Below are 27,360 nucleotides of genomic sequence, written 5' to 3'. Positions count from 1 at the left end.
AGGAAACCTCATGATTAGCTTGCATCCTTCCGTACAGAATCAGGATAACAGTTCTTGCAATTTTTGCCCTCACAAACATGCCACGTAGAACTGGGACACTTCAAATTCTGAGACTGCTGGAGATCAGAGACTATGAACTGTCAGTTAACATGCAATCTGTTACGTTTATGACACAGTTTCCCAGGAGCCAACAAGCCCATAAACAGGGGCAGTTGTTGCTAGTACAAATTCTGAATCTACAAATAAGGCACATAACTGAAATGGGTATACTCTCTTCAGTCACAGCAAGTAAAAAGAGCCATTACAGAAATCTTTAAGAAGTCACCAGAGTATCTGAGAAAAAGCAATGGGCTTTTCAGCCAAGGGAGTCAGGGCTGAAAACCTCAGCTTATCCACGTGACTTGCAGATTATTGTAACTCCGAGCCGCAGCGCCCTCACCTTCTGAAGGAGGTAAGTATGGACCTTATGGGACTGGGCGTGCCTGTAACACAGCGGGTGCTTAGGATTGCGAGTTTCCTTCTCTTCTTCTTCCCAGGGTGCCCTGCCCCACCTGTGAGTCCCAACCCCATCAAAGGCTTGAACTACCACTGCTAGCCATGCCATGAGCTTCCAAAAGAGCTGCGGCCAACGCGAAGAAGCCGGCTTCTCTCCTTCCTTCACTACCCCACCTGCACACTTGGGGCTTTCCCGCATGTTGCGGCGGGGCCCCGGCCAACACTGAAGAGGCCTCGTGAGAAGCGATACCGGGCCCAAGTCACATGGAGATCCCTTTCCAGTCTCCGCTACCTAACTCCGGTGACTCATTCTGGCTCCCTGTTCCTTCCGGATTATCTGTTCTTTTGCTTCTCGGTTTCCACTTGGACGTTTCTCTCACCCTTTCCCCGCTCTTGTTTCAAGAGCCTGACAAACTGGATTTTTCTAACTTAAAAAACAAACTAGAGGCCCGGCCGCTACTCTGGCAGCTCTCTGCTGCCCCCTCTTGTCATAAAATGGAACAGGTTCTTGCTGTGTCCACAAAAATCGCATCTCAGGTTTCAGGAATTCTTAGCAGCTATTGAGGGCCTACTGTGTACCAGGCACTGTGCTAGGTATGGGAGATACAACTGTGAGTAAAATCAGAAAAGTCTCCAACTCTGATGGAGTTCATCGCACAGGGGGAAAGGCAGGCATTAAGCAATTCATCATATAAGTACATGTAATGTTGTGCAATGCAATGACAGCCTATAACAAGGGATTTGAGCTCATCAGAGAGGTCGAGGAAGGCTTCCTGGAAGTGGTGACACAGACTAAGATTGAAGGATGAGTGAAATAAACAGAATAAAGAGGGAAGGGAAACATTCCCGGGGGCGTGGGGGTAGCGTGTGTTACCAAGCATGGCAACCACAAAGGACCGCAGGAAAACAAAGGCAGCCAGAGGAGGAAAGACCCAAAGGCTGGGAGGAGGCTGAGTGGGCGCAGCTGGGTGAGCTGGAGGCCACGCCGGTGGTCGTAGAAAGAGGTTAAGACGTTTAGAGTGAAAATGTTAAGGTAGAGTCTGGAAAAGTGAAGAGATTTAAAAAAAACATTTAGAAAGCATTTTCAGTATCTAGGAAATATAATCAAAAGCATTTTACAGTGGATTGGACATCCACAGAGAGAAAGGGGCGGAAGGGCTCCAAGGATGGCACCCGGCCCCCCACCTGCCTGAACCTGTGGACACTGCGGCCATTATCAGAGTTTGGAGGTGACTTCAGGGACCCACAAACTGGACACCACGCAGACAATAGGTTATTCAAATAGGGAGCTCAGGACAGAGGTCTGGAGTGAAGCTAGAAGTGTGTTTGCTGTCTGCACATGGGATGGGCCCCCACCAGGAGGAAATGCCCTAGCACAGTAGTTGTTACCTACTGAGTAGGACCCCAGGGTGGGGGGGGGGGCGTCCTGGGGATTTGGCAGAGGTGGTGAAGTGAGGGCAGGCATCTTACAGTGATCGGGATCGCACTCCCATTCCCTGGGAGGAGACCCGGGGTGCTGCACGCCTCACAAGGCAGCACTCCGTGCAGCACAGTTCCCAGAGGAGAAATGGCCCAAGCTCTGGGCCTGGAATCTGACTTTATCTTCCACGGAAACTCCAAGGCTTGTATTTCTCACTTAGTTTCAATTTACATTGAATTTTCTAGACACATAAATTAAGGGAAAAGCAAACTGTTGTTTAGTATTTACCCAGAGCTCCTGGGCAGGGAACTGAGTGCCTGCAGACCACGTGCCCACCAGTTCACAGCGCAGGCTCTGCCCAGGGAACACCCACCTCCCCCATCATCGATGGTCCACATGGAGGCACAGCATTCAGCTGCTTCATCCTGCTCTCTGTGTGGCCAAGCACACACACATGAAAACACCTATTAACTACAAATTATTTTCTCTTACATGACAGATAGGGCATTATGTGTTTTTTTATTTACCTATTGCTCCAAGAAGGGGGCATTTAGGCTGACAGAAGTATGAACCACTAGCCCAGAGAGACGAAGAAGGAGAAAACCCAGAAATGCTCGGTGGGAAGAGCACAGGAAAGAGACTATTTAGGGAAAGAATAACAGTTCACAACGGCGACTGTTCCTGAGACATCACGTGGACCGAGGATGAGAAAATGCCTTCATCTCACTGAGCCGTCTGGAGGATTTGGCGGCAGGGATGTCACCGCCAAAACTTGGGGTTGACAAGGGAAGCTATAAAACACTGGTCTTCACCCGCCTCCTCTTCTCTCTTAATTATGTTTCCACCAGCGCCTAGGACAAGAGAGCGTAAGGCTTTCTCCCCTTCCTTCTACCACGGAGCAGCAGGCTGGTGACCACGCTGTCACAGCTGCAAGCAGTATCTTCTCAGCAGGAGAAATCCTTGAGCTGGGTACTCACCTTAGTTTTTGTTACGTTAAAGTTGAAGCCAGAGAAATCCAGAACATACCCTTTCGAGAACAGTCTGACTCTAGAAGGCTATCTTTATCTTACAGAAAATATCTTATTGTGAATGTCAAAGTTGAGTATGAATGTCAAACTTTTCTTCTGTAACAGTCCTCCAAAATAGAAGGGTACCCTCAACCAGCAAGGAAAAAACCCTTTTCACTCCCCCGCAAAAAATCTGTTAGTTTAGTTTTTAAATCTGTTATAACCTTATTACTGTTGTGCTTTTAACTTCATACTAGCTCATCTGAAAATAACAACGACAACCACCCTAACATCAAGAGACGGTCAAACTACAAAACTGATAGGTTGCAAAGAGGAATAGATGAATCCATTGTTACAGCTGGAGACTTCAGCCCTCCTCTGTCGGAAATGGATGGACCCATCAGGCAGAAAATCAGTGAGAACATGGTTGAAATCAACGGCACCATCAATCCACTGGACATAATTGACATCTACACCCTACTTCATCCAACTACAATACAATGGACATTCTTTTCAAGCTCACATGAAACATTCATCAAGACAGACCACATTCTGGTCATAAAACACACCCTAACAAATATAAAAGAATAGAAGTCATACAGTATTTGCTCTTATACCACAATGGACTTAAACTAGAAATCAAGAAAAGAGGAGTGACGGGAACATCCCAAAATTTGTGGAGATTAAACATCACACTTCAAAATAACATGAGACAAAGAAGAAACCTCAAAGTCAATTTCAAAATACTTTGAACTAAATGAAAATGAAAACCCAACTTGTCAAACTTTGTGATATAGAGAGAAAGCCATTCTTAGAGGTGTACTTATAGCACTGAATGCCTATATTAGAAAAGAAGGAAGATCTAAAATCAATAACCCAAGTCTCCACCCCAGGAAACTAGAAAAAGAAGAGCAAATTAAGTCCAAAGTAAGCAAAAGAAACAAAATAATAAGAATTAGAGCAGAAGTCAATGACACTGAAAATAGAAAATCAATGAGAAAAATCAATGAACCCAAAAGTTGGTTCTCAGAAAGTACCAACAAAATCAATAAGCCTCTAGTGAGGTTAAGAAAAAAAGAGACAGGACACAAATTATTGATATCAGAAATGAAAGAGGGGACCTCACTATTGATCTCACGGACATCAAAATGATAATAAAGAAATACTATCAACATAAAAATATTTTGTTAATTCTGTCATTATTTATTGACTATCTACCATGCTGCAGGCAATATGTTGTACACTTTACACCAATTCTCTTTGAACATCACAAAAACCTTACATAAAATGGAATTATCACCTTCATGTGACAAATGAGAAAGAAGCTTACAGAGGTTCAGTGAAGGGTATCACAGAGGTAGTGAGTGGTGGGGATGAGTTCAGCCTTTCTCCTACCGACTCTCAAACCCCAAGTCTTCCCATCACGCCACAGAGTTTCCCAAGTAAGCCGGGGTACACAGGTTGGTTACGGCATAGATCACCCCACCCTCTCCCCACCAAAACATACCATCTTCACCTCTGCAAAGTATAATGTAGAGTGTGATGGGGTGTTACAAGAAGATATGTTCTTTCTATAATTGAAGACAGACACTCATGAAGCAATTGAGGAGGAGGAGGAGATGCTGACCAGTAAGTAAGTCAGAGGAGGCATGAGTATGGGCAACAAGAAGAGACACTTGATCTTAATGAAAAAGAAATAATACAATTCCTATTTAAGCCTAGCAGATTTTTCCCATGTGCCAAAACTCACCACCCCCTACACCACCAACACCATTACCAGCCACCACTGCACATAATGAGTATGACTGAAAGAGCCAACTGCTTACAGGAGCCTAACAGTGTCCTGGCACCAACGCCAACATTACCCTTGGAGAGAGAGTGCTGATCCAGGGGGCCAAAGTTCTAGGATGAGCAAACGCAGAAGCAGCTTGGTTGCCATGAAAAATGAAGTGCTCTTTTCATCTTTATGCCTTCTAGTCTTCTCCATATAGTGATGACCCAACCTAAGAGTGTTTGGAAAATTGGATTTAGAGCTAAAGTAGGAAACATGGTTAATTAGAGTGTGAGTATCTGTGTTCATTTAAAACTATGGGACAACTTAACTAGGGAGCCTGCAAACTGCTCACTGTCAGTATGATCATTAAAACTAGAATTTAGTTGCCTTAAGAATAAAGAGAGTATGGGCCACTCAAGCCAATGAGTCTCTGAAACTAGGAGCTTTAGAGTCACTGATCAAAGGAGGATTGAAAAGGGCTGTTTTAAAGGGATCTGGGGAGGTGTGCACGCACCGGCAGCTAACTCAAAGGACCCTGAATCCCCCTTCAGACGCCATAGGTTTACACTTTTGTGGCAATGCATGCGACTCCCCCAGAAAACGTGCGTTCTGGGTCTGTGCAGTGCTGGCTGGAGGCAGCAGAGGAGAATTTCTGTCCTCCGGGACCCAGGCTTGTCTCAGCATCAGCGGAGCCATGAGAATCCTCTAAGCAGAGGTCCCTGGCTCCGACACTTCCAGACATCACCAGATGCTGTACTCGTCCAATAACCAAGTGCTCCTGGAAGACTAACTCGTGCCTGGGTGGCTAAAAGAACACTCTAATTGCATAATTCCTGTGAACAAATCATCAAAATTCACACGTTTCAATCACAGTTTCCCAATTTTAACATAAAACATTCTCAGAAACTGTCACAAGGCAGATGTCGTAAAGAGGATTCTATTTTCCTGAAGGCATAATGTTATAATGGGATATTCTGTGATCAAAGACCAAGCACCTCATAACTCATGGGCATACATGAGAAACAACAGGACATGAAACCAGAGATACCTCTACAAATTTCCATGATGGAACTTAGAGGCTTCGTATTGAGCCATAAAATGTTAGTGGTGGAAGCCACCTAAGAGACCATCTAGGTCGTAGGAGCTGTCCCCATTAACCATTCCCCACACCTGACACCCACACACAGACACTGACCAATTCCTTATTTCCTGGGAAGCTTGGTAAGGAGCCCCAAACCTCATTTCCAGAAATGTCCATTTGTCATGGGGTGGGAAACAAAATGCAGTATTTTTCCTTTAACTTTTCCAGGTGACTCCGATGTACATTTAGATTGGAGTACCACTACCAGTAAAAGACAGGAAGGGGACAGGCAGGAGCCGGTAAATAACCTTCTCTCCCTCCTTCCTGCCAGTTCTAAGACCGGTTTCCCCTGGCGCCTCCAGGGGTGTCTCACAGCGGCGTTTCCTGGGAAACTGTGCCGCCCTGGCGTCACTGCCCTTTCCCCTCACCCGTGTTGACCCGGGACTGTACCCCTAAGAAGCTCTAGCTCTAGCCCTAGGGAGCCCCAGCTCAGACAGAGAGTGAACTGAACTATCAGCGACATTACACCACAAAGTAAGGAGCTTCGATTTAAAAAAAAAAAAAAGAGGATCTCCTGCTTTCAAAAGACTCTTGGGGCGGGGGCGATGGGGGGTGACTAATATAAATGACACTGGATATTTTTTCTCCTGGATTTTCTGCTTAAATGTCCGTGGCTTCATCAGTAAACAAACGAGTCTAGGGAAATCTGTGTTTACATTTTTAGCCATTAACCTCTTTGGCAGTGAATTACGTGACTACCATCCGCACAATAAGATGTTAACCACTGTTCCTCACATACAAATGAACAATACAGAGTTACCGGTGATTTGGACATCAAATTTAGACGTCTGTACTCAGGAAAGTAAAATATTCGGATGTCAATAACCTGAAGGATTAAATATTTATATTCCCATGGAAGCGAAATATTTAGTAATCAATAATCTACTGACATATTTTCTTCACCCATCAGGAAGGAAATGAATAGCTGCATTTACGTCCTTTATGCATCACAGTTGTGGGGAGTTGGTAACAGGAGGTTGAACAAAGTGTCTGAGAGGCCAAGGCATTAAATGAATACGCACAGTTAATGTTTCTCTCTGGACAGCTGCATCCGTGAAAATAGATACTGCGCAGACATCAAGACGTCAATTCTACCTTTAAATCACATCTCAGATCTACCCGTTTCTTCGTTTCTCCACTGTTTCGCTCCTAAACCAGGGTGTCATTTCTGCTTATCTAATAGAACTTGTGTCTTGCTTCCACTTTCACATTCAAATTCATTCTTGAGGGAGAAGCTAGAGGGATCTTTTTAAAACATAAATTAGAACAGAACGAAACATACGCCAGATCGTAGCACCCCTGCTTAAAACCCCCTGATGGTTTCCCACGGCACTTGGAATCCACCCAAACCTCTTGCCCGGTCCCACGCAGCCCCTCACCACCAGGCTCGGTCCCCCATGCAAATCTCATCGCAGACTGCCTTCCTTCCTGCCCAAGGTGTCCTGCCACAGGCACCTTCCTCCTGACCCTCCTGCACATCAAACTCCATCCCACTCTTATTCGTATCCGCTGGTCCTTATACCGGGAATTAATTCCCTCTACCTTCACAGGGCTGACTCCTCCCACTGTTCCGGTCTCAACCTCAAATGTTCTGTTCTCAGAGAGGCCATCCTGGTTATGCTGTCTAAAGCTGAAATGCTTTTCCCTATCTGGTAGCACCCCGTTGACATATTTCATAGCCTTCATGAGGGCAGAGCCCATTCTTGTGTTTACCACTATAGCCCTGGCAACTAGCACGTGGCTACACAGACGCCTGAATGAATGAGTGAAGAGCAGACCCCGACAGCAGTCGGGGACACATCCTGGGCTCAGATGCTCTCAGATCACCAGTGCTGCAGCACAGGGTTCCCTTCCACACCTGGAGCCGGGTGGACTGGGTCACACAGATCCAGACCGTAAGGTCATCTGAGATGCTGCTCTTTACTCGAATAGCCATCGTCTGCCTAGTAACCATTGTTTCCTAAAGCACGTCCCTTTGTCTTCATTTCCTGGTCGTCACTAGTAGTTTACGTCCTTCAGACAGGTCTTTTTCACTAATAAACAAAATGATTAATATTTCAAGAGATTTCCAGCACACGCGACAAGTCTATATACCACAAAGACAGCGGAGAGAGGGACGCTGCTTGTTCTTTCCCAGCAGGTGCATGACCCCCTTAGCAGGCCCGTCTCTCAAGGACCAGGAGACTCCAATCTGTGCCCCGGGAACTATCTAGATGAGATGAATGTAAAATCTGTAAAAACAATGAGTCTGCTATGCTTACTCTCCAGTTTAAGTTGGTTTTATTTTATTTTGTTTTAATTTTTAAGAACAAAAAGGAACATATCAATTAAAGCTGCATAGTTTTATTCTGAATGCCTAAGAGATGCAGTTGCCTTCGCTAAATAATGGAGCGGCCAGCTTGTCTCAGAGGATTCCTGGGTGTCGGAGGATCTGCCTAGGACTGGGCCAGGGCCAGCGTCTCCATTGGTCCCAAGCGCTGAAACTACAGTGATGAAATCTGTCCCTGCCTCCCGATGCCAGCCGGAAGGAGAGTGCCTGACATTCGGCACTAGTCACTTCTGGGCTTCCTTTCATATGTTTTAGGTTAACCTGAGAAGTGCTTCCAGGTTTCCAGCCACTTCTGCTCTCTGTTTCATCTTTTTATGATCAGATGCTATTGAAGAACAGAAAGTCTTGAAAAGGATGGGAGCGGCTGAGGCAGACACAAGGCTGAGAGGATTGCCAGCCCTGACTGGACAGTCCTTGAAACTAAACATTGTGAAGATCACTAAAGCCTTTGTCCTTAAACCTAACTAAACCTAGCACAGTTTAGCCCATTTATTTTTTCAACTGGAAAGACTTAAAATCAAGTGATACTAATACGCAATTTTCTCCTAGAAGGAAATGAGCACCTTAGCTACAAGAAATATGAACGTCTCTATATAATTAACACTCTCCCCAGAAGGGATCTTGGTAAAGCAAAGAGGTCTGGAAATTGGATAAAGTGTTAATAACTGTGCTTACTGTCTTTGTACTTAACTATCTCTTCAGACAAAATGTGTTTGCTCATTAAGTCTTCATTTACATCATATTAATGCTGCCTAGAGCTGGAAAACGGAAATCGTTTTATTGGGCCAACAGCACAGGAAGGCAGTGCCCCGCCCACCCCATTCCCTACCTGCACGTGCCAGAAGTCACTGCTCCAATCCCTTCAGGCGTTTCTCCTGTATATACACTTCAGATATACCTAAACAAGCCTAACGTGCTATGTTCTGACTCTCCAGTGTTAGATCATTGCTATCGTCTTGCTGCTTGGAAGATGCAGATTTAACTCTCCTCTGTCAGCCTTTCCCCACCCACGCCTGTCTTCTCCCTCCTCATTTCTGATCACGTGTATAACCAGGGCTCTCATTATTACAAGTATAATTACTATTTCCTGCTGCACCAAACCAGTGCCTTATAGGTACTTTTTTTTCTGGTTGTTTTGTTTTGTTTTCAAATCTCTGTTTGTTTACTTCACTCCACACATCCTGTTTGTTCATCACGCAGGCCATGAACAAGTGAGCAGACAAATGAATGCACGACTGGATAGACAAATGGAATGAGTCTAACCCGGAATGAGTGAACAGAAGAGCACGTGCCGGAATGCAACCTGGAGGAGGGAGAGATGAATGGTAACGGGATTCCCCGTGTATCTAGCATTTCCAAAGGAGGAAGATGCTCGTCTAGCACACGTGTGTACAGCTTGGGGTGCAGACGGTGAGGGAAAACATTAGTAACAGATGTTCAGGCTTGGGTGCATGCTCAGGCACTCACCATCTATGTGACCTTGGGAAAATCACTTACATGCTCTGGGCCTGTTTCCTCATTTCTAAAACACCTAGGGTAACACACAGTATTGTAACCATTTTAAGTAAGAGAATACATGGAGAGTGTCGCGTTGGTGCCTGGCACAGAGTAGGTACTGATAATGACAGTGATCGTTACTACCGTCTCTTAGTGACAGAGGGAGGTAATCAGGCCATCTCTCCCAGCCCTCAAGACCATCAGAGTGTTTACTGTACTTCTAAGCTCACTAAGCAAACTTATGATTCTCGCTCCATTTTTTTAGCCAACTTGGTGTTTGGATGGAGGCACCCTGAATAATGAACAGTAGTGCTCCTGTTACTATGAAGATACTCTAAATAAATCAGCTTTTTGGAATAAGCACAAATCTCCTATTTAGATAGACACCGTTCAGTTCCCTAGCCTGACCAACGCTTGGTGAGCCGGAAAAACTGACTGGACAGTGAAGGATGAGGATTCCACCTGAGGACTGAGGCCTGAGAGGCCCTGACCGAACAGCCAGGCTCCCACCCCAACGTCCCTCTCTTTTCAGTTACATGGGATCACCCGAAGGCCCTGAGAAACCCCAGTGTCCTCTGAAACAAAGCAAGTGTCTTCAGCATTTGCTATCACTTGTTCTAAGTGTATTTCATTGCAAATCTCTGAGAACTGTGTCTCCTTGTCTCTCCCTTGTTTCCAGAGGGAGACCTCTGGAAAACCAGAACACCTTGTTCATGAACATGCCGGGCCCCAGAGTTTACCGTAACACTGATTTCTGTTGCTTTGCTCATGATGCTTCTGTGTCCACGCTCTCCTCTTACATCCACAACCTCTTTTCTAAAAACCTCCCCCATCACTCATGGCCTCCAAGAAGTCTTCCAGAATGATACTACCCACTGCTGATTCCTTTACTCTAAGTCTTCTCCAAGGTTGGAAATACAATTTGGGGTGTATTATCTCACACTTTTTCCATTAGGAGAAACTTCTGGTTCCTACCACCCAAATAAGTGTGACCTATGACAAGCCCTTTAACTCTGTGCTTTAGTTTCCTCTTCATCAGAATAGACATCATGTGTGCCTATATAGCTGATTTGAAAAGTAAATGAGTTCGCATTCAAGAAAGTGCTTGGAAAACCATGGGGAGGGGGACCAAGGAGGCTGCTCCTAGGGCTGGCGGCACTGGGACTCCCGCCAGTCACGTGGGATTCAGTCCTACAGAGCTGTTTTGTGGTTGTCTCTTGAAAAAGACCAGTGATGATCTTCTTCATAACCTCCAGGCCTCATGATGCTATGCCAACATCCGTGTTCCTGGGGAAGTAAAGTATTTCAGTGGCTATTTTCTCTCTCTCCACGAGTCTGTATGTGATAACATTTCTACTTAGAAGCTCACCTAAAACACAAGCAGTTCCCTACCCTAAGCGGCCATTCTCATCATGGGTACTCCATGAAGGAGGGGTTCTCCTTTGTGATGGGAATGTTTCAAGAGAACTGTTTAAAAACACAGAGTTGCATTTTGAAATTACAACAGTGACAGTGTCCAACACTAACTTCAGTAGTTCTATGGACTTTTGGGTTAAAAAATTAACTTATTCATTTGTGCCTGCTTCATTTTTGAGAGAACTGTTAATGTAGCTAAAGCCTTGCATTTCGCAAATGGCTCAAATGAAACTCAGCATTCATTGCACTTCACTGGTGAGAGACTTTATTACCTCCAGATGTATTCCTATTAAGTAAATGAATTATCTCTAAGAAGAAGAAAAATAAAGTAGGCTACAAAGAAAACAAACAAACTAAAAAAACTCTGGTTTACAAAAGCTTCGAGGTCACATAACCCTTTGTATAGGAACCCATTCTGCGTGGCGTGGGCCCAGCTCCCACTGGGAGATGCACAGGACCCACGCCCACGGATAGGTTCTCCCGTGGGGAATCAGGCCTGCAATGTGCCTAAGCCACTTTGAGTCTTGCTCTTGCTAAAAAACTCCCTCACCCTGAATTGAGGACATTTACTGCAAAGTAACTTCCTAAAATCCATGCTAAACCTTCCTAGGATGAGTGTAACAGTTCAACAACCTTTGCCTTTTCATTTGCAAATATCCCTCTTCTGTGATGTGGTTAGCAGCATTGGCTCCTTTGTTTTCTGGAAAAGGTAACACCTAAAGCAAACCTGTGCATAGTAACTGAGGACCATCATGTAATGGGCGGAGAAACCCAATAAAGGCCGGTCACGGCAAGGGCCAAGGCTTTTGCTCCGCTTCAGAGAAAAGCCATGCTGCCCCTTTTCCTCCACCAGACTTGGTAGTCCGTGTGAATGTCTCTCATTTCATCCATAATGACTCGGGCACTGCACGCCGGTGTCTGCATCACTTTGAGTTTCCATTTTCCTTAATTAGGTCAGCTTCTGACACTTGGATCATTTTCCCTGCCTTTTCCTTTTCAATCCTACGGCGCCAAAATCCCATGTGCAGTATTAAGTGACCTACTTAATTAGAATTTGGAGCCCTCAGACAGAAAAGTGTGTTGTCTTCATTCTCCTTTGTTCAACAGACCTTATTAATGAACTAAATTCCTAATTCAGTCTGTTAAAAAAAAATCCACACACCTTAAGCAATTTCAGAACCCAAATGTCCAGGCTTAATTATACTCATGAGGGTACATTCAACTGTGGTGTAGGTAGAGTACTGGATCAGGTGTCCGGGAGCTTGGTTCTTTGTCCAGCACTGCTGCCCACTCCCTTGTGGCCCTGACACATTGCTAACCTTCCTGAGCCTTGGTGTTCTCACCTTTACAAGGAGGGGTTTAGACCCTCTCGCAGGTCCTCCACGGCTCGAAGTCTCTATGATACTTCCTGGGTACCTAGCGTGTACAAGGCACTACGTTAGACGCGGGAAGCAGGGAGGTACTAAGGTGAGTTGATGCTGCCCCATCACTAAGAACCTTATACACGACCGGGGAAGAGAAGACCATACAGGGGAAAACCAAATGCCACCGTTTCCTTATTTGTGACTGCTGTTGTGCCTGGAAGTAGATGCTCAATTTAGTGATATAAAAAGAGATAAAATGCTCTATGGCCATTTAGAGAAGAGGGGCTGCACCTAATGGAGGGGATCAGGGATGGGTCATAGGTATATCTGAGTTGGGTATTTATTTACTTATTTATTTTCATGAAATTCATTTATTTTTTTAAGTGGTTCATTTTTTATTGTTTTTCCATTCTCATTTATCCCCCTATACCACAGGTGGCAAACACAAGGCCCGAGGGCTGAATCCGGCCCTCCACCTTGTTTTATCCGGCCTGGAAACCTGTTTCTACCCAGTGGCAGCTCCGAGCTCTCGCTTAACTGCTAAGGAGTAGTTACATGTATCAGTCCTAAAATCACAGTCGGACCTTAAAGGCAACCTCGAGGCTGATGTGGCCCCTGGTGAAAATGAGTTTGACACCCCTCCCCTATACTCTCTTCAACCTCCACCCACCTCCTTCACAGTCACCGTACTGTTGTCTGTGACCATGAGTTCCTTTTCTTTTTGTTTGATCCCTCCACTCCCCAACCCCTCCACCCACTGCAGAGCTGTCATTCTGCTCTCTATGAGTCTGTCTCTGTTTTGCTTGTTAGTTTGGTTTGTTTATTAGATTCCACATATGAGTGAAATCCTATGGTATCTGTCTGTCTCTGACTAGCTCATTTCACTTAGTATAATGCTCTCCAGGTCCACATCTATGCTGTCACCAAGGGTAAAATTTTCTTCTTGTTTATGACTAGGCTTTTAAAAGTCCATTCAACTTTCAGCAGCTCCCTGATACCATCCCCTAACTTGATACAAAATCTTAAGCCAACCATTCATCAGAGTTCAGCGCTCTCCATGCTGTGGTCCCAGTGCATCCTTCAATCTTTGTCTCTCCCTTACACAAAACTGTGCTCTAGCCTTACCAGACCTCAGGTAACACACATAAATGTCTACCTCCAAGGCCCCATTTATGCTGTTCTTCATACTAAAATCTTCTCCAGTCCCAGCATGATCCAATTCCATGATCCCTCAAGGCCCACTGCAAATTCCTCCTTTCTCGTGAAGGAGGTCTCCGGAAGCCGTTCCAGACCCCTGCAACCACATGGGCTCTCTCCCTTCTTTGAAACCCCACAAGATCTGCTGGCATCTCTCTCGTGGCACTCGTGCCACTTAGCCCTGCATTACGGTTGGATAATATCTTTGTCTCAAGATACTAACCTGTGACATCAGACGCTGGATTATTCATCCACATTGGCAAATGTGTGGTGGGTATTTATTAATAGATTATTTTGACGGGACAAATCTAAAGAGGACACAGAAATGGAATGGGCAGTGGTGCTAAGGCAGGAACACTTGTGGCTGACGCCTAACTTGGTGACTATTCCACTGTGACTTTTGAACACAGGTTTTAGTGGACAGAATTAACGGGACTCAGTCAAGGAGGTGGCTGAGTCAGACTGCACATGGCCTTGACAGCCAGCGCAATAAAAATGGCACATGTTCAGTTCCCAGGGAGAGTTGTCAGTGGTGAAGGAGCAGAGAGTAACACAAGCCGAGCTATGAAAGTAGAACCAGAAGCAATCTGGTTAACACATTAGTCTTCTGAGGATTTGGTTGGAGGCTAGTCCCTCCCTCAGAGGACTGAATCTTACTGTGCTAATAAAATTAAGTGCGTAAACCTGTAGATCTGTGAGCCCTGGAAAAGCCACTAAGCTAAATACTGCTTTGTAGACTTCCTGGCAACCAGATACTCAAGTGCTTACCTTAATAAAGGGAAACAGACACACAGCAAAGCCATCATTACTAAATTTCCACACTGGTGAAAAAGAGCAAATTCTGTATGTTTCCAGAGAAAGCGGGGAACAAAAAAGCACACCACACAAAGGATGGGAAATCAAAACAGCTCCGGATTCCTCAGCACTAACACTGAAAGCTAGAAGACAGTGGGAAAATATCTTTAAAAGTTAGAAAAGAACTTCCAACCTAGAATTCTATGCTGAGCCAAACCATCAAAGAAAGTAATAGTAAAATGAACACTTTGTCACAAGTACAAAGCCTCCAAAAACTTACCTTCCCTGAACCTTTCTCACAGCACACAGAAATGAAGACATACACCGAGAAAGAGGAAGACAAGGCATCAAAGCAACAGACAAGCCAACACAAGAGGGAGGCGCAGGGAAACCCAGGACGACGGGCAGCCAGGCAGCAGCCGTGCACCCGACGAGAAGGGCCAGGGCTCTAGCCTGGACCAGGCCAGGGGGCTTGGGGAGGCATTTCTTTAGGAATATCTTGTGCTACTCCCAGGCAAACGACTTGTGCAGGAACGGCAATCTGAGTACACTACGGGTCGTCTGGTTCACTGTGACGACATCATGATGAAAACGCGAATAGTGATCCATCTAAAATGTATGACTTTTTGGAAAGGATATGGAGATGAGAAACTGAGCATGAGTTGGGGAGCAGGGTGAGGAAGGAAACATAAACACCCATGTAGAAAGTTAGAATCAGTATATAATGTCTAAAACTGAAAAATCAAGAAGTAACAACCTATGTACATTATTTGTTAATATAGGGGCTTTATGTGCATGTTTAAAAAGTTTTAAATGTTTAAAAGATAGTGACAGTGATATAACCACTCTGGATATTCATTTGGCAATAGCTAATAAACATAAATTCCACTGCTGGGTACAAAACTCACAAAATCCACACACGTACGTGGATTGTTTATTGCAGCGTGGTTTGTCATACTCGAGGCTTGTAAAATAGCCCGTGTCCAACAAGGAAATGATTTAATGGAATGTGATATATGAATACAATGGACACTATACAGCAGTGAAATGGATGCACTGGAATTGTAAGCAATCAACACCAATAAATCTTAAAAACCATGTAAGAGGAAAAAAAAGTGACAGAAAGTCAACATATTATACCGTTGGGTTGGCCAAGAAGTTCATTTGGTTTTTTCCCATAAGATGACTCTAGTAGTGCTGAGTTCTCTTGAACTTCATTTGAAATAATTTTGTTAGATTGTATTGTGACAGCTGTCACATCAGTGTGCATTTTTTTAAAACCTATCAAAATTGGTGAATTTTTGTACAGCTATTTTAATATTAAAGATGGAAGAAAATATAAAATGTTTTAGCATGTTATGCTTTATTATTTCAAGAAAGGTAAAGTTGAAACTGGAACACACACACAAAAAGATTTCTGCTGTGTATGGAGAAGGTGCTGTGACTGATCAAATGTGTCAAAAATGGTTTATAAAGTTTCATGCTGGAGATTTCTCGCTGGACTCCACGGTCGGCAGACCAGTTGAAGTTGGCACTGATCAAATTGAGACATTAACTGAGAACAATCAATGGTATACCACGAGGGAGAAAGCCGACATACTCAAAATATCCAAGTCAATAAAGTTGTTGGTGAAAATGAGAAATGTATCTTTTATTTTACAGAAAAAAACTAAACAAACTTTTTGACCAACCCAACACTTACATATTTTTAGAAAAATTATACGTAGTTCATTTGATTGTGTATGTCTACACACATGCGCACACACACCGACTTCAGGATCGTGATTCCCTCTGGGGTAGGGGGAGGAAATGGGATGGGGTCAGCAAGGGGCTCATAGAGCGTTTCAATTCTACTTGTACTATTTTATTTCTTAAGCTATGTCATAGGGTACATAAGCACCCATTATATTATCTACACTGTTTTGTGTGTAACTAAAATGCCTCTAGGGGCTTCTGCTAAAGTTTGAGAAACTCAAGTCATACATTTAATCTGGCTTCCTCTCAAAACACAGCTAGAGAACCATAATCCCTTATGCAAATTCTCATAGCTTTATGTTTCAGAATTCAGAATTCCTTAGGTTTTAGAAAGGTATCATGATACAATTCCATATATTACATTACACATTACACCTTTCATGGGACCTGTAATCAAATGATGTTCAAAATAAAGCATTTGACACAGGTAGTTGTCCTACCCTCGGGACAAATTAGCCATCAGCCTGGCCCTCTGTAAATAGCCCTCAACTCCTCCAAACTATGCTGATTCCCTTTTAAGGGTAGAGGTGGAGAGGAAGTGGACAGGACATTAGCTGACCTTCAGGAGGACCTGTAGCCCATTACGTCTGCATTTGTAAGTACCTGGAATTTCCCTGGCTCCTTACCTACACCCCAGGGCACTGCTGCCCCTTGCTCTGTAACCCTGACCAACTGCAGGGCATACTCCTATATCCCACCTTATTTCTGGCTCCTACTGAACCCGTTTTCTGCCTTATTTAAGTGGTTGTTAAGTAGAACACCAAGAATGAGTCAGCTCTACATCCCGGTCTCAGTCCTGCCTCTCCAAGGCCAACACTTACACACTTACACACATAATACACACACACTTACACACACACAACAGTATAGAGCAGATTTCCTTCCAATGACTTCCTGACGTAACTGATGAAGCTTGCCTGCACTTGCTCGAGTCCGCTAATGTGCATTCATCCCCCTTCTGCCTACCACGCATCACCAAGGAGCTCTGTATTTTTATTTTTTTAAGATTTTACTTATTTATTTTTAGAGAGAGGGGAAGGGAGGAAGAAAGAGAGGGAGATAAACATCAATGTGTGGTTGCCTCTCAAGCACCCCCTACTGGGGACCTGACCCGCAACCCAGTCATGTGCCCTGACTTGGAATCTAACCAGCGACCCTTTGGTTCACAGGCTGGTGCTCAATCCACTGAGCCACACCAGCCAGGGTAGAGCTCTGTATTTCTAACAGCTGCTGGAATTTTAGTAACTCCACCTAGCTGGGCTTGGGGGCCCTTGGATCCCAGCATGACACATCATCAGCCTCAAGAAGGGATGAATACCAAGTTACTCTTGAAAGCTAATGCTGGGCAATCTTTTTGTTTTTATTTCTGATTAATCTGACTAATGACATTTTTTTAAATTGTGTTTAGTTTATCTCCAATTAACCATCTGTTATGGTAATCAAAATCTCCTGGCAATTATCACATGGCATTCTGAATTAGTATCAGCAACATCAGCAACCTAATTCCCTGAATACTAAATTCTGTAAGCACAGAACCCAACTGTGAAAAGGTGAGAAGAAACATCTCTTCTCCTTGATAAATACCAGTGGCCCAGCCAACTACCTCTATGCTGGTAAAGGTTATTTATTTTTCATATTTGCGAAATGCTCAGGCCTTCCGCAGAGTGAATGCCAAGGAAATCAGGTATGCTGACGTGTTTCTGTGGGGAGTCCACCATCTCCTCCTCGGTAAGTAAGCAGTAATGCAGCTTTAGAGAAGGATGCCAGCAAACGCAGGGAGAAAGGCAGAAGCCCCACCTACCATAGAAGAGGAAGGCTCTGGTCATGGGATGGTGCAGGTAGGTCCGGTTGATGGTGAAGAAACAAGCGTCTGCTCCACACTGGCCCAGCCTTCCTGTTTCCCCAGTCAGCGGGGACCACCAGAGCATGATGGGGTAGCTGTCGGTTTCCAGTTTTTCTTTCCTGGTCAAGGTCAGAGCTTCCTTCTTAGGGAATGAGTACAGGTGTGTGGGCTCTTCCCCCATTTTTGCGTGCCCATCTCGCAAATTGGAATTTTTAAACTTCTTCCTTTCAAATTTTCCCAGCTCAACCACTACCTGAAAGAGAAGACAATTATTACCAGAGTTAGTTTAATTTCCTTTCGCACACCTCCCATTCATCTTGATGGGTTTCAGGTCTCTTACTAGGCTTCTGTTGCTGCTGTAACATATTACCACGAACTTAGCAATTTAAAACAATACACATGAATTATCCCATAGTTCTGGAGCTCAGTCTACTCGCTCAGTCATTTTGAATGTGACAGCCACACAGTACACATGCTCACTCAATGGCATCTACCGCCTCCTGACTAGTACAGTGAAGCCACCATTGTTCACACGTACACATTCCAGTCCACTATCCTTGGCTGCCAGGTCGCATCAATGTCACGCAAACTGTTCTCGTTATATTAACAATGGCTGAACTTTTTCTGGACAGACCTTGATCATATATTTTCTTTTTTTTTAAATTGTTATTCAAGTATAGTTTTTTGCCTTTTCCCTCCACTCTAGCCCAACACCCCAGCCCTCTCCACCTCCCTCCCATTTCCACCACCCCCTGTTCTTGTCCGTGTGTCCTTTATAACGGTTTCTGCAAACCCTTCACCTTTTCCTCCTGAAATTCCTCCCCTCTCCCCTCTGGTCTTGATCACAAGCTTACACCATACACAAAAGTAAGTTCAAGGTGGATAAAAGATTTAAATATAAACTGTGACACCATTAAGGTCCTAGAGAAGAACACAGGCAGGAAAATCTCAGACATTCCACACAGCAGTATTTTCACTGATATGTCCCCTAGAGCAAGGGACATAAAGGAAAGAATAAACTAATAGGACCTCATCAAAATAAAAAGCTTCTGCACGGCTAAAGAAAACAGTCTTAAAATAAAAAGAGAACCAACAGTATGGGAAAACATATTTGCCAATGATACCTCAGACAAGGGTTTAATCTCTAAAATATATAAAGAACTCACACGATCATACGTTTTCATTTTCAGTGTTTAAAAAAAAATAGTATTCCTGCATCTCTGCACACTGACATGGTCAGTGTATCAGTGCAGACTGAGAAACAGCCCAAACCATCCTGTCGGTGACAAACTGAAACCAAGATCCAGATGAAGGTTTAGATCTAGTAACCACACCTGCTCTCATATTCCAGAAGCTTAGACATGATATGCATACCAACAATATGCATAAGAAATGATATTCATAGCATATGCAATGATATGAAAATACATGTCAATTTATTCCAACATCAAAAGGAAAGCTCTCAGCTTAGACACAGGCATTCCTTATAACTTCAAAAAGTACTGAAGTTAGTGTCTGATAAGATAAAGCTCTTTCATAACTTCCCGTAGAAAAGAGCAGAAAACTCCAGCCCCTTCCGCTCAAGCAGGCCCTACCTCGTCCCTCCAGGAGAGACGAGAAGGGAGTCGAGTGTTTGCTCGGACCAGAACCCAGATCCAGCAGCAGCAGGAGGCAGAAGCAAAGAGTCAGACTGTCTCTTACGAGCATCCTCCCATTGAGTCCCAATCAAGAAGGGAGGCAGACCCGCTAAAAAGCCCAGTGAGGAAGCCCAGAGAGTAACTTCGTTTCCATCAGCCCCACACCCGAACTACTCACATCCACAAACAATCTTTAAAACTCCATTAGATTAGGAAATGCACGTGATTGGGTGCTAAATATGTATGCCTCCATATCTATACTTTTAATACATTGTGCAATTTTTACTTTGAATTGAAAGCAGCAAACAAAGATCAAGGTATATAGCTAAAAGAAATAAATGGGAAGACTAAAGAAATCTTTTAGATCGTCTTCCTTGATAGAGTCCTTGGCCTAATACAGCAATTTTCAACCAGTGTGCTGCAAGAATTTTTAAAACGTGCAATACCTCACGGTTTAGTCAGGGGCACTAAATCTTTTCCCTTAGATTGTCAAACAGAAAAAAATATTACAGCCCTGGCTGGTGTGGCTCCATGGATTGAATGCTGGCCTGAGAACCAAAGAGTTGCTGGTTCAGTTCCCAGTCAGGGCACATGCCTGGGTTGTGGCTGGGTCCCTGGTTAGGGACGTGCGAGAGGCAAACAATCAATGTACCTCTTGAACATCGATGTTTCTCTCCTTCTCTCCCTTTTTTCCCCTCTCTCTAAAAGTAAATAAATAAAAACTTAAAAAAAAAAACAACCAACACTAGCCATAGATGTGAATGTCCTGTCTTGAACCATAAATAGAGTTGCATCTGATTGGCTAATACCTGGTACCAGAAATCCTTATATACAAGTATAGACACCTGATTATTTTTTATTTTATTTTAATCACTGTTCAAGTACAGTTTTCTCCCTTTTACTCCCATTCCAGCCCACCCACCCAGCCCTCCCCACGTCCCTCCCATTTCTATGCTCCCCTTAGTTTTTGTCCATGTGTCCTTCATATTTGTTCCTGTAAACCCTTCCCCTTTTCCCCTGAAATTCCCTCTTCTCTCCCCTCTGGTCACTGTCAGCCTGTCCTCTATTTCAGTGTCTTTGATTATATTTTGCTTGTTTCTTTGTTTTGTTGATTAGGTTCCTGTTAAAGGTGAGATCATATGGTATTGAAGGCACCTGATTTTTTAAAAAAGACACTTGGAAGCAAAAAGAGTAGGTAATTACTATTATTATATTTTCGTAAATCAATCAGAATTATACCTATTTTTTGTCCAATCAGCAAAATATATCTATTTTTTGGTGTGCCAGGTAACTTTAGTAATTAGTTTATGTGTGCCATGAGATGAAAAGGTTGGAAATCGCTGGGCTAGTGGCATATGTCAGGAATGACAAACTCATCGAGGCAGATGCCCGTGTTCTGCAGCACAGACTACCTTGTTCCCAAAACAGCCACTGCTTCTCCAGAACGCCATCTTGCAGACGGGCCACAACAGGGGACTTGGAGCAAGCCACCCAGTTCTGCCCCATAAGGCAGACTGAGCTCTCCTTTCCTCTCAAACCAAGACCCTCCAGAGAGTCACAAACTGACCCCCTAGTCACTGATTTTGTTTCTACTTGACAAACCCCACTTGCATTCTGTTAAAAAAAGAATTTCCGGTGCCTTAGGAAATCCCTGATTCTGAGAGATAAAGCAAAAATGAAAGTACTTGAAGAGCACAGGGTGGGACAGGAATGATGCGAAGGCCCGGGAATCGAAACGCGCTGCCCAAATTCTCGGTACCTGGAGTGTGCCAAGCAGGAAGACGGTGGCTGTGACGCACAGGCAAGATGCCAAAAGCCTCCGCCTCTGAATCCGCACCATGCTGCCCTCCCCTGGGTGGCGGACAGAGGGCGAGCCTGGCTACCAGGTGTTGTCGAGGCGGCCCATCGCCCGAGACAATTTCACGGGGAGGAACCATCTGGATGCCAATTTCCTCCCCTGCCATCCCTGCTGAGACCCGGTCTCCATGAAGGACGGAGCTGCGAGGGACCGAGCGGGCCTGGCCCGGCATGGAGAGGAAGCAGCACGCAGTCTTCTCAGGCTGTCATCGGGGCAGCTGGAGACTCTTCGGACCAGAAGGCATCGAAAAACTCTGTAGTAAATAAGAAATCTTTTAGCCATAGTGCAGATTTAATAAATGTAGTCTTCCAGACTTTTCATGTACCAATTCAAAACTTTAAAACTGAAAGGAACCTTGGAGATCATGTTATCCTTACTCACAGATAGGGAAGCCAAGTCCAGAAAGGCAAAGTGACCTGCCCAAGGTCACACAGCCCACTGGAGCAGAGTGGCAGGCCCACAATCAGGCCCGGAGTCTAAAATTCTGTTTCCCCTCAGTTTTCTCTGCCCCCAGAAGACTGAATTCCAGGAGTCATGTACATGTAGTCATTTCTTCTGTCTAGCTCTCAAAGGAATGGAGAAGTGGAGTAGGAGTTACCGGGACTAAGGACTATCCACCTACTCCTGTAACAACTAGGAAAAAATAAACAAATAAAAGACTTTGATCAAAGATGGTTTAGAGTAGTTCTGTCAGCTGGTATACCAGGGAAAAAAGTAATAAAAATCTGTAAAAACTAAAAAGCACCTCTCCTATTCAGTAAGCCCCAGGAGCTATTAACTGCATAAAATGTGGAGATAGTTCTTGGGGCTCCAGTCCTGGCTTTGTGGTTTTACGAAGCATAAATCTGGACAATTTATCATGTCTTCCTAAGCCCCTATTTCTTCGTAGCAAACAATAAATGTTGACAATCATTACTTTGTGCTCACTTTGGCAGCATATATTCTAAAAGTGAACAAATATAGAGATTAGCATGGCCTCTAAGTAGCATTATTTCTTTTGCATAACAGAAAGATCAGCCCTGGCTGGTGTAGCTCAGTGGACTGAGCATGGGCTGTGGACCAAATGGTCACCGGTTCAATTCCCAGTCAGGGCACACACCTGGGTTTTGGGCCAGGTCCCCAGTAGGGGCCGTGTGAGAGGTAACCACACACGGATGTTTCTCTCCCTCTCGTTCTACCTCCCTTCCCCTGTCTCTAAAAATAAATAAATAAAACTTTTTTAAAAACCCAGAAAGAACCCTGGCTGGCGTAGCTCAGTGGATTGAGTGCGGGCTGTGAACCAGGGTGTCGCAGGTTCGATTCCCTGTCGGGGCACATGCCTGGGTTGCAGGCCATGACCCCCAGTAACCACACATTGATGTTTCTCTCTCTCTCTCTCTCCCTCCCTTCCCTCTCTAAAAATAAATAAATAAAATCTTTTAAAAAACCTGTCTTTAAAAAAAAACAAAACAGAAAGATCAAGTTATCATTTTATATCCAAAAGCAATTTATTATAGCTACAATTAATGTAACCCAGATTAGGTAATGAGATACTTTTACCACCTTAAGTGGGTATAAAACTATATGATTTTAACAGATTTTTAGGTATGTCACTCCCCTCAAGTTTACTGATAGTCACATCGCGAAGCAGGCGAGGTAGGTATTATTCTCAGTTCCCACAAACGAGGAAACCAGGCCTCAGCAAGTTTGAGTGATTTGAGCAGAAATCAGCTCATCTGACTGCAAGATCAGTGGAGAAGAAAGAAGCAGGAAAAACACCGTCAGCTTGTTAGGGCTGTACAAGAGTCAGGAATACAGGAAAACAAAAGGTGGAGAGCAACTGTCAGGACAAAGGTTGGGGTATTTTTACCGTTACCACATAGCTCACGCCTATCCTAGGCGCTTTTAAAGTCTTTACATGGCTGTACAAACTACGACAGAAGAATGTCAAGTTAGAAATTCCCTTCCATCCAAAGAATCTCAGCTGAGGTCATATTCCCGAAGCCTAGGGTCTCAGGGGACAACCTGTGGTTCAATACCCACTACTATCGAGCCAGCTAGTGTAGATGGTGTTACGACTGACAGCGTGCAGCCATGACCCAGGCCTTGGGGCATCTCAATCTAATATACGCTTATGAGTTACCCAGGAGCTTGTCATCAAGTCAGCGGCCCCCCAACTGGTGGGACAGATGGGTTTGCAGAGAACACCGTGAGGGCCAAAACAAGCACCAATGCAACGGGACGCCCAGAGGAAAGCTCCCTTCTGTTTCATCACTGCCTGTGGGGTGAATCTCCGAGTCCTCCAAGAGGCTGCCCCAGAACACTCCTTCCCAGGATGGAGCAGTGCGTGTGTGTTCAACCATGTAGAGGGCATGTGAAATGGATTCTCACGAACCAACCCTCTTGACCCTCAAGCCGATCTCCTAACATGCGTTGTGCAGCTGGTGTGCCAGGCCCGGGGCGGGCCATCTGCTGCCCAGACAGGGACCTGGAGCTGAGCGTGACCACCTCACACTCCTACAAGTGCTATTTCTTCCAAACCAGCAACACTTTCACCCGAAAATAACCTCAGATCTCTCCACTTTATTTTGAAGTCAAATGGACAGAAGAGACGGAATATTTTAAAGCAAAAGAGCAGCCTGAGGACAGCCAGCTTCAAATGGCAGCCACGTGGGACCAGTCCAAGGTGTGGGTGGAGGGTCCCAGAACGGGACTAAGAGATGATTCCTGCCCTGCACGTCTAGTGTAAAATGAGAAACCAACCCTAGCTAATGTGAGGGGTCTCCTACTGTGACAGTCTGTGGGTCAAAGAGGTGGGCAGGAGGCACGGAGCTCAGAGAAGACTCCTTTGATCTCTCTCCTCTAGTAACTGCTGAGTCGATTGGGTTAATAAGCTACTGTCTTAACTGAGCTTAAGGTTCTCCCAGGGAGTCTTTAAAAGAAATGTATCTGACTACTAAACTTAAATTATTCAAACTAAAGTCTGAATAATTTAATTTCTTAAGTAGGTTTGATCCCCCAAATATGTTTTCATGTTACCAAGTATAAATCCTCAGAACACCATTCAAATGGCGGCTGTCGGGAAGACAGATGATGTGCTGGGCTCTATGGCAAGGTCTTTGGACAACTCTCCGGGCACTCGTTAACTCCCGCCCTTCAGTCCTCCCTGCCCTCACCCACACTCCTCATTTGTTCCTACGGCGGTCGCTCCCGCTCCGAAAGGCTGATCACTTAGGTTCCCACCAGTCTGAGCCCTTGCACTCTCCACTTAGCTGTGGAGTTGTTTCCGGAACGCAGATTGGCTAGCTCTCCTCTGATTAAAGTCCTTCAAAGGTTTCCCCAAGATTTCAAGAAACAGACAAATCTCACTGGCTTAAAAACAACACTACCTGAACCAACCCTCCATCTCCAGCTTTCTTATCTCTTTCTCCACCAGAGAGAGAGATATTCCTGCTATTCTCAGAATGTAGCTTCCGGTTTCTGGGCTCTGGTCCCTGCCTACAACACCCACACTTCTCTCACTCTCCTACCCGAGCCCCAAGACTTTCAAGGCTGCCCTCTTCCGGCGGCCTTCCTCCTCCCCAGTGCCAGTCCAGGAGATCCGGATCGCTGTGTGCCTGTTTCCATTACAGCAGCAGACAGAGCGGCAGCTGGGGGATCTCAGGACACTTTCTAAAGCTGCTTGATTGGGTGCATATAAAACAATGTTGAACATCCGGAAACTGACCCATTCTGTTCATTTGCCAACTTCCTTGGTGCTACAAGGAACTGTCCCTTGGGTACCTGACATGTGTGATGATTCCAAAATTTCCACGTTCACCCAATTTTCTTGATTCACATTTAGTTGTGTGCATGTGTTCCTCACACTTTTTTAATGGACTTCACATTTTGCTGAGCATTTATTTTTATATAAAGAGTACTCTGGATTGCAGATTTCTGTCTGGGAAGGTGGTCCTATTCCGGCAGGTACACATTTCAGGCAAGACAAATAGAGACCGATGAGAGAGAAAAGAATACTGGTGGACAGGGGATTAATGGGGGAACAGAAGGTGCAGCCCAAACACCTTCACATTTCTATCACAGAATGGAAGAACGTGACGCCATTCTTCAACTCTAGACACGGAGCAAAACACTCAAGTTATGCATTACTAATACAATCACATTTAGTGGATCTATTTAATATAGAAACTAAATAAAAATATACACCCATACAAAGAAAGGAGATGACATAAAGCCCCAAACAGAAGTATTTAAAAGGAATAGGTTTTTTGGATGAGGTGAGGGCACGAGACAGAAGATTCTGTATCACCAGAAAACCCGAGCCAGCTCCTCAGGAACAGTACTTTCTCACCTCTTTCCTCGTAGGGTCTCTTAATGACTGTTCTCTCTCCAATGCAGGCTTATTGGTTACCCTGCACCAAGTTTCCTACCTGACAGATCTAAATTAAAATCTCTCGTCTGCTTTGATCATTTATGTGATCATGAAGGAGGATCATGAATGGTGAAATATCGCTGACAAAGGTGGCTGACACCTGACATGCCTAGAGACAATGGGCTGGACCAGAGGGTCTTCTGAGGCTTCACCCCGAATTCAAGCTCCCTGATCCCACAAACAGTGTCCAGGAGCAAACTCTCCCCAGAAGGAAGACTGAGCAAGTAAAGAGACACTAATCAAAATGACTCATGTCAACATAAATCTGGAAATATAAAACAATATTTCTATATAGCAAGTTTAGGATTACTTGATGTTTATTCTCCTTTTTTTAATAATTCAACATTCACTCTTGAAAACTCAAATTTTATTCTCAAAGAAATAAATATCTGAAACACATTGCAAATAAAAAGCTAGGTTTTTTAAATTTTTAAAAACCCATGTTCAGGAAGTTACCTGGTGTTTATTTTACAATGTTGGTAATCAAATTAGGTATCACATTTCTCACTGAAATCCACCCCTTACATTTCAAATTTAGAAAGCACTGAAATATGTGTTGAAAATGTCTGTGTAGTGAACAATGCTTACACATATATCAAAACATTATTGTGTTTGTCCGAACTGTTTTTGTTATTTTCTAAATTTAACCGTAATTTGAATTTTTTTCAAACATGCTGTTAGTAAGACAAAACTTGAAAATGTATTACTTGCTTTAAATTGACGAATAAAAGACGAGCCATAAGAATAACAGCTGAGACTGTGCATTTAATTCACTATCAGACGCCACCGTCCAGCAGGAAGCAGCAAATGAAGAGTGACTACAGCGATTTTAAAAGAACCAGACCTCGATGATGCTCTGATGCTATGGCCTCCGGCTTGCAGACAGAGGGGGAAAGTTCTGGAGCTGAGGCTAGGGTGCTGTCCAGGTGGGTGGCTCTGCCACTTCAGTGTGCAAATACCTGGGCGGCTTATTCAGTGTGGAGGGCTGGGCCCCAGGTGAGAGCCCTTGTCTGAGAAACCACAGAGTGCCTTGGAGGAACAATGCCCTCATCCTATGTAGTGAGACATCACTAGCAAGCCCAGGATGGGTCATGAGCTTCAGGGTGTCTCACCTTGAAAGAAGGAAGGAGGTATAAGGGGAATGAGGTCCTAAAGACCAACGTGTCACATTTGAAACTGAGCCCAGCCAAGGTGTATTTAATGCATTCCACAAACGAAATTCACAGTGCAAGTCACGACTTACATCACACACTACCTAGAGGAGAGGAGTCCCACTCTGCTTCAGAGAGCCGTGGCAGGGAGTAGGGAGCAGGCTGTTGAAGCTGTGTTGTTAAGACAAAGTCATTTTGCGTGATATTTGCTGCATATCAAAGAATCATTAAAAGATCCCCAGAAAGTGTCTTAAAATCACGCCAATGTGA

The 27,360-nt window shown here is 44.4% G+C and overlaps 1 protein-coding gene across 2 annotated transcripts in view; it reads right to left on the bottom strand.

Annotated features, from left to right (window-relative positions):
* FUT10 (fucosyltransferase 10) overlaps window positions 1–27,360 on the bottom strand; it is a 63,327-nt gene that overhangs the window by 35,093 nt on the left and 874 nt on the right. Inside the window, exons 1-3 of one of the 2 annotated variants that reach the window (XM_036011623.1) lie at window positions 21,883–22,433; window positions 21,430–21,781; window positions 17,992–18,286 (exon numbers count right to left, since the gene is read on the bottom strand). In XM_036011623.1, the coding sequence (XP_035867516.1) occupies window positions 17,992–18,286; window positions 21,430–21,510 (376 nt within the window). In that variant the 5' untranslated portion in view covers window positions 21,511–21,781; window positions 21,883–22,433. Of the gene's footprint in view, window positions 1–17,991; window positions 18,287–21,429; window positions 21,782–21,882; window positions 22,434–27,360 lie in introns of those variants that run through there. The other variant, XM_028526558.2, reaches the window with a different exon arrangement.

The sequence above is a fragment of the Phyllostomus discolor genome, chromosome 11 (assembly GCF_004126475.2).
Source record: "Phyllostomus discolor isolate MPI-MPIP mPhyDis1 chromosome 11, mPhyDis1.pri.v3, whole genome shotgun sequence".
In the NCBI taxonomy this organism is placed as follows: domain Eukaryota; kingdom Metazoa; phylum Chordata; class Mammalia; order Chiroptera; family Phyllostomidae; genus Phyllostomus; species Phyllostomus discolor.
The sequence above is the reverse complement of the archived record's forward strand: the minus strand, read 5'-3'. Positions and strand labels throughout refer to the sequence as shown.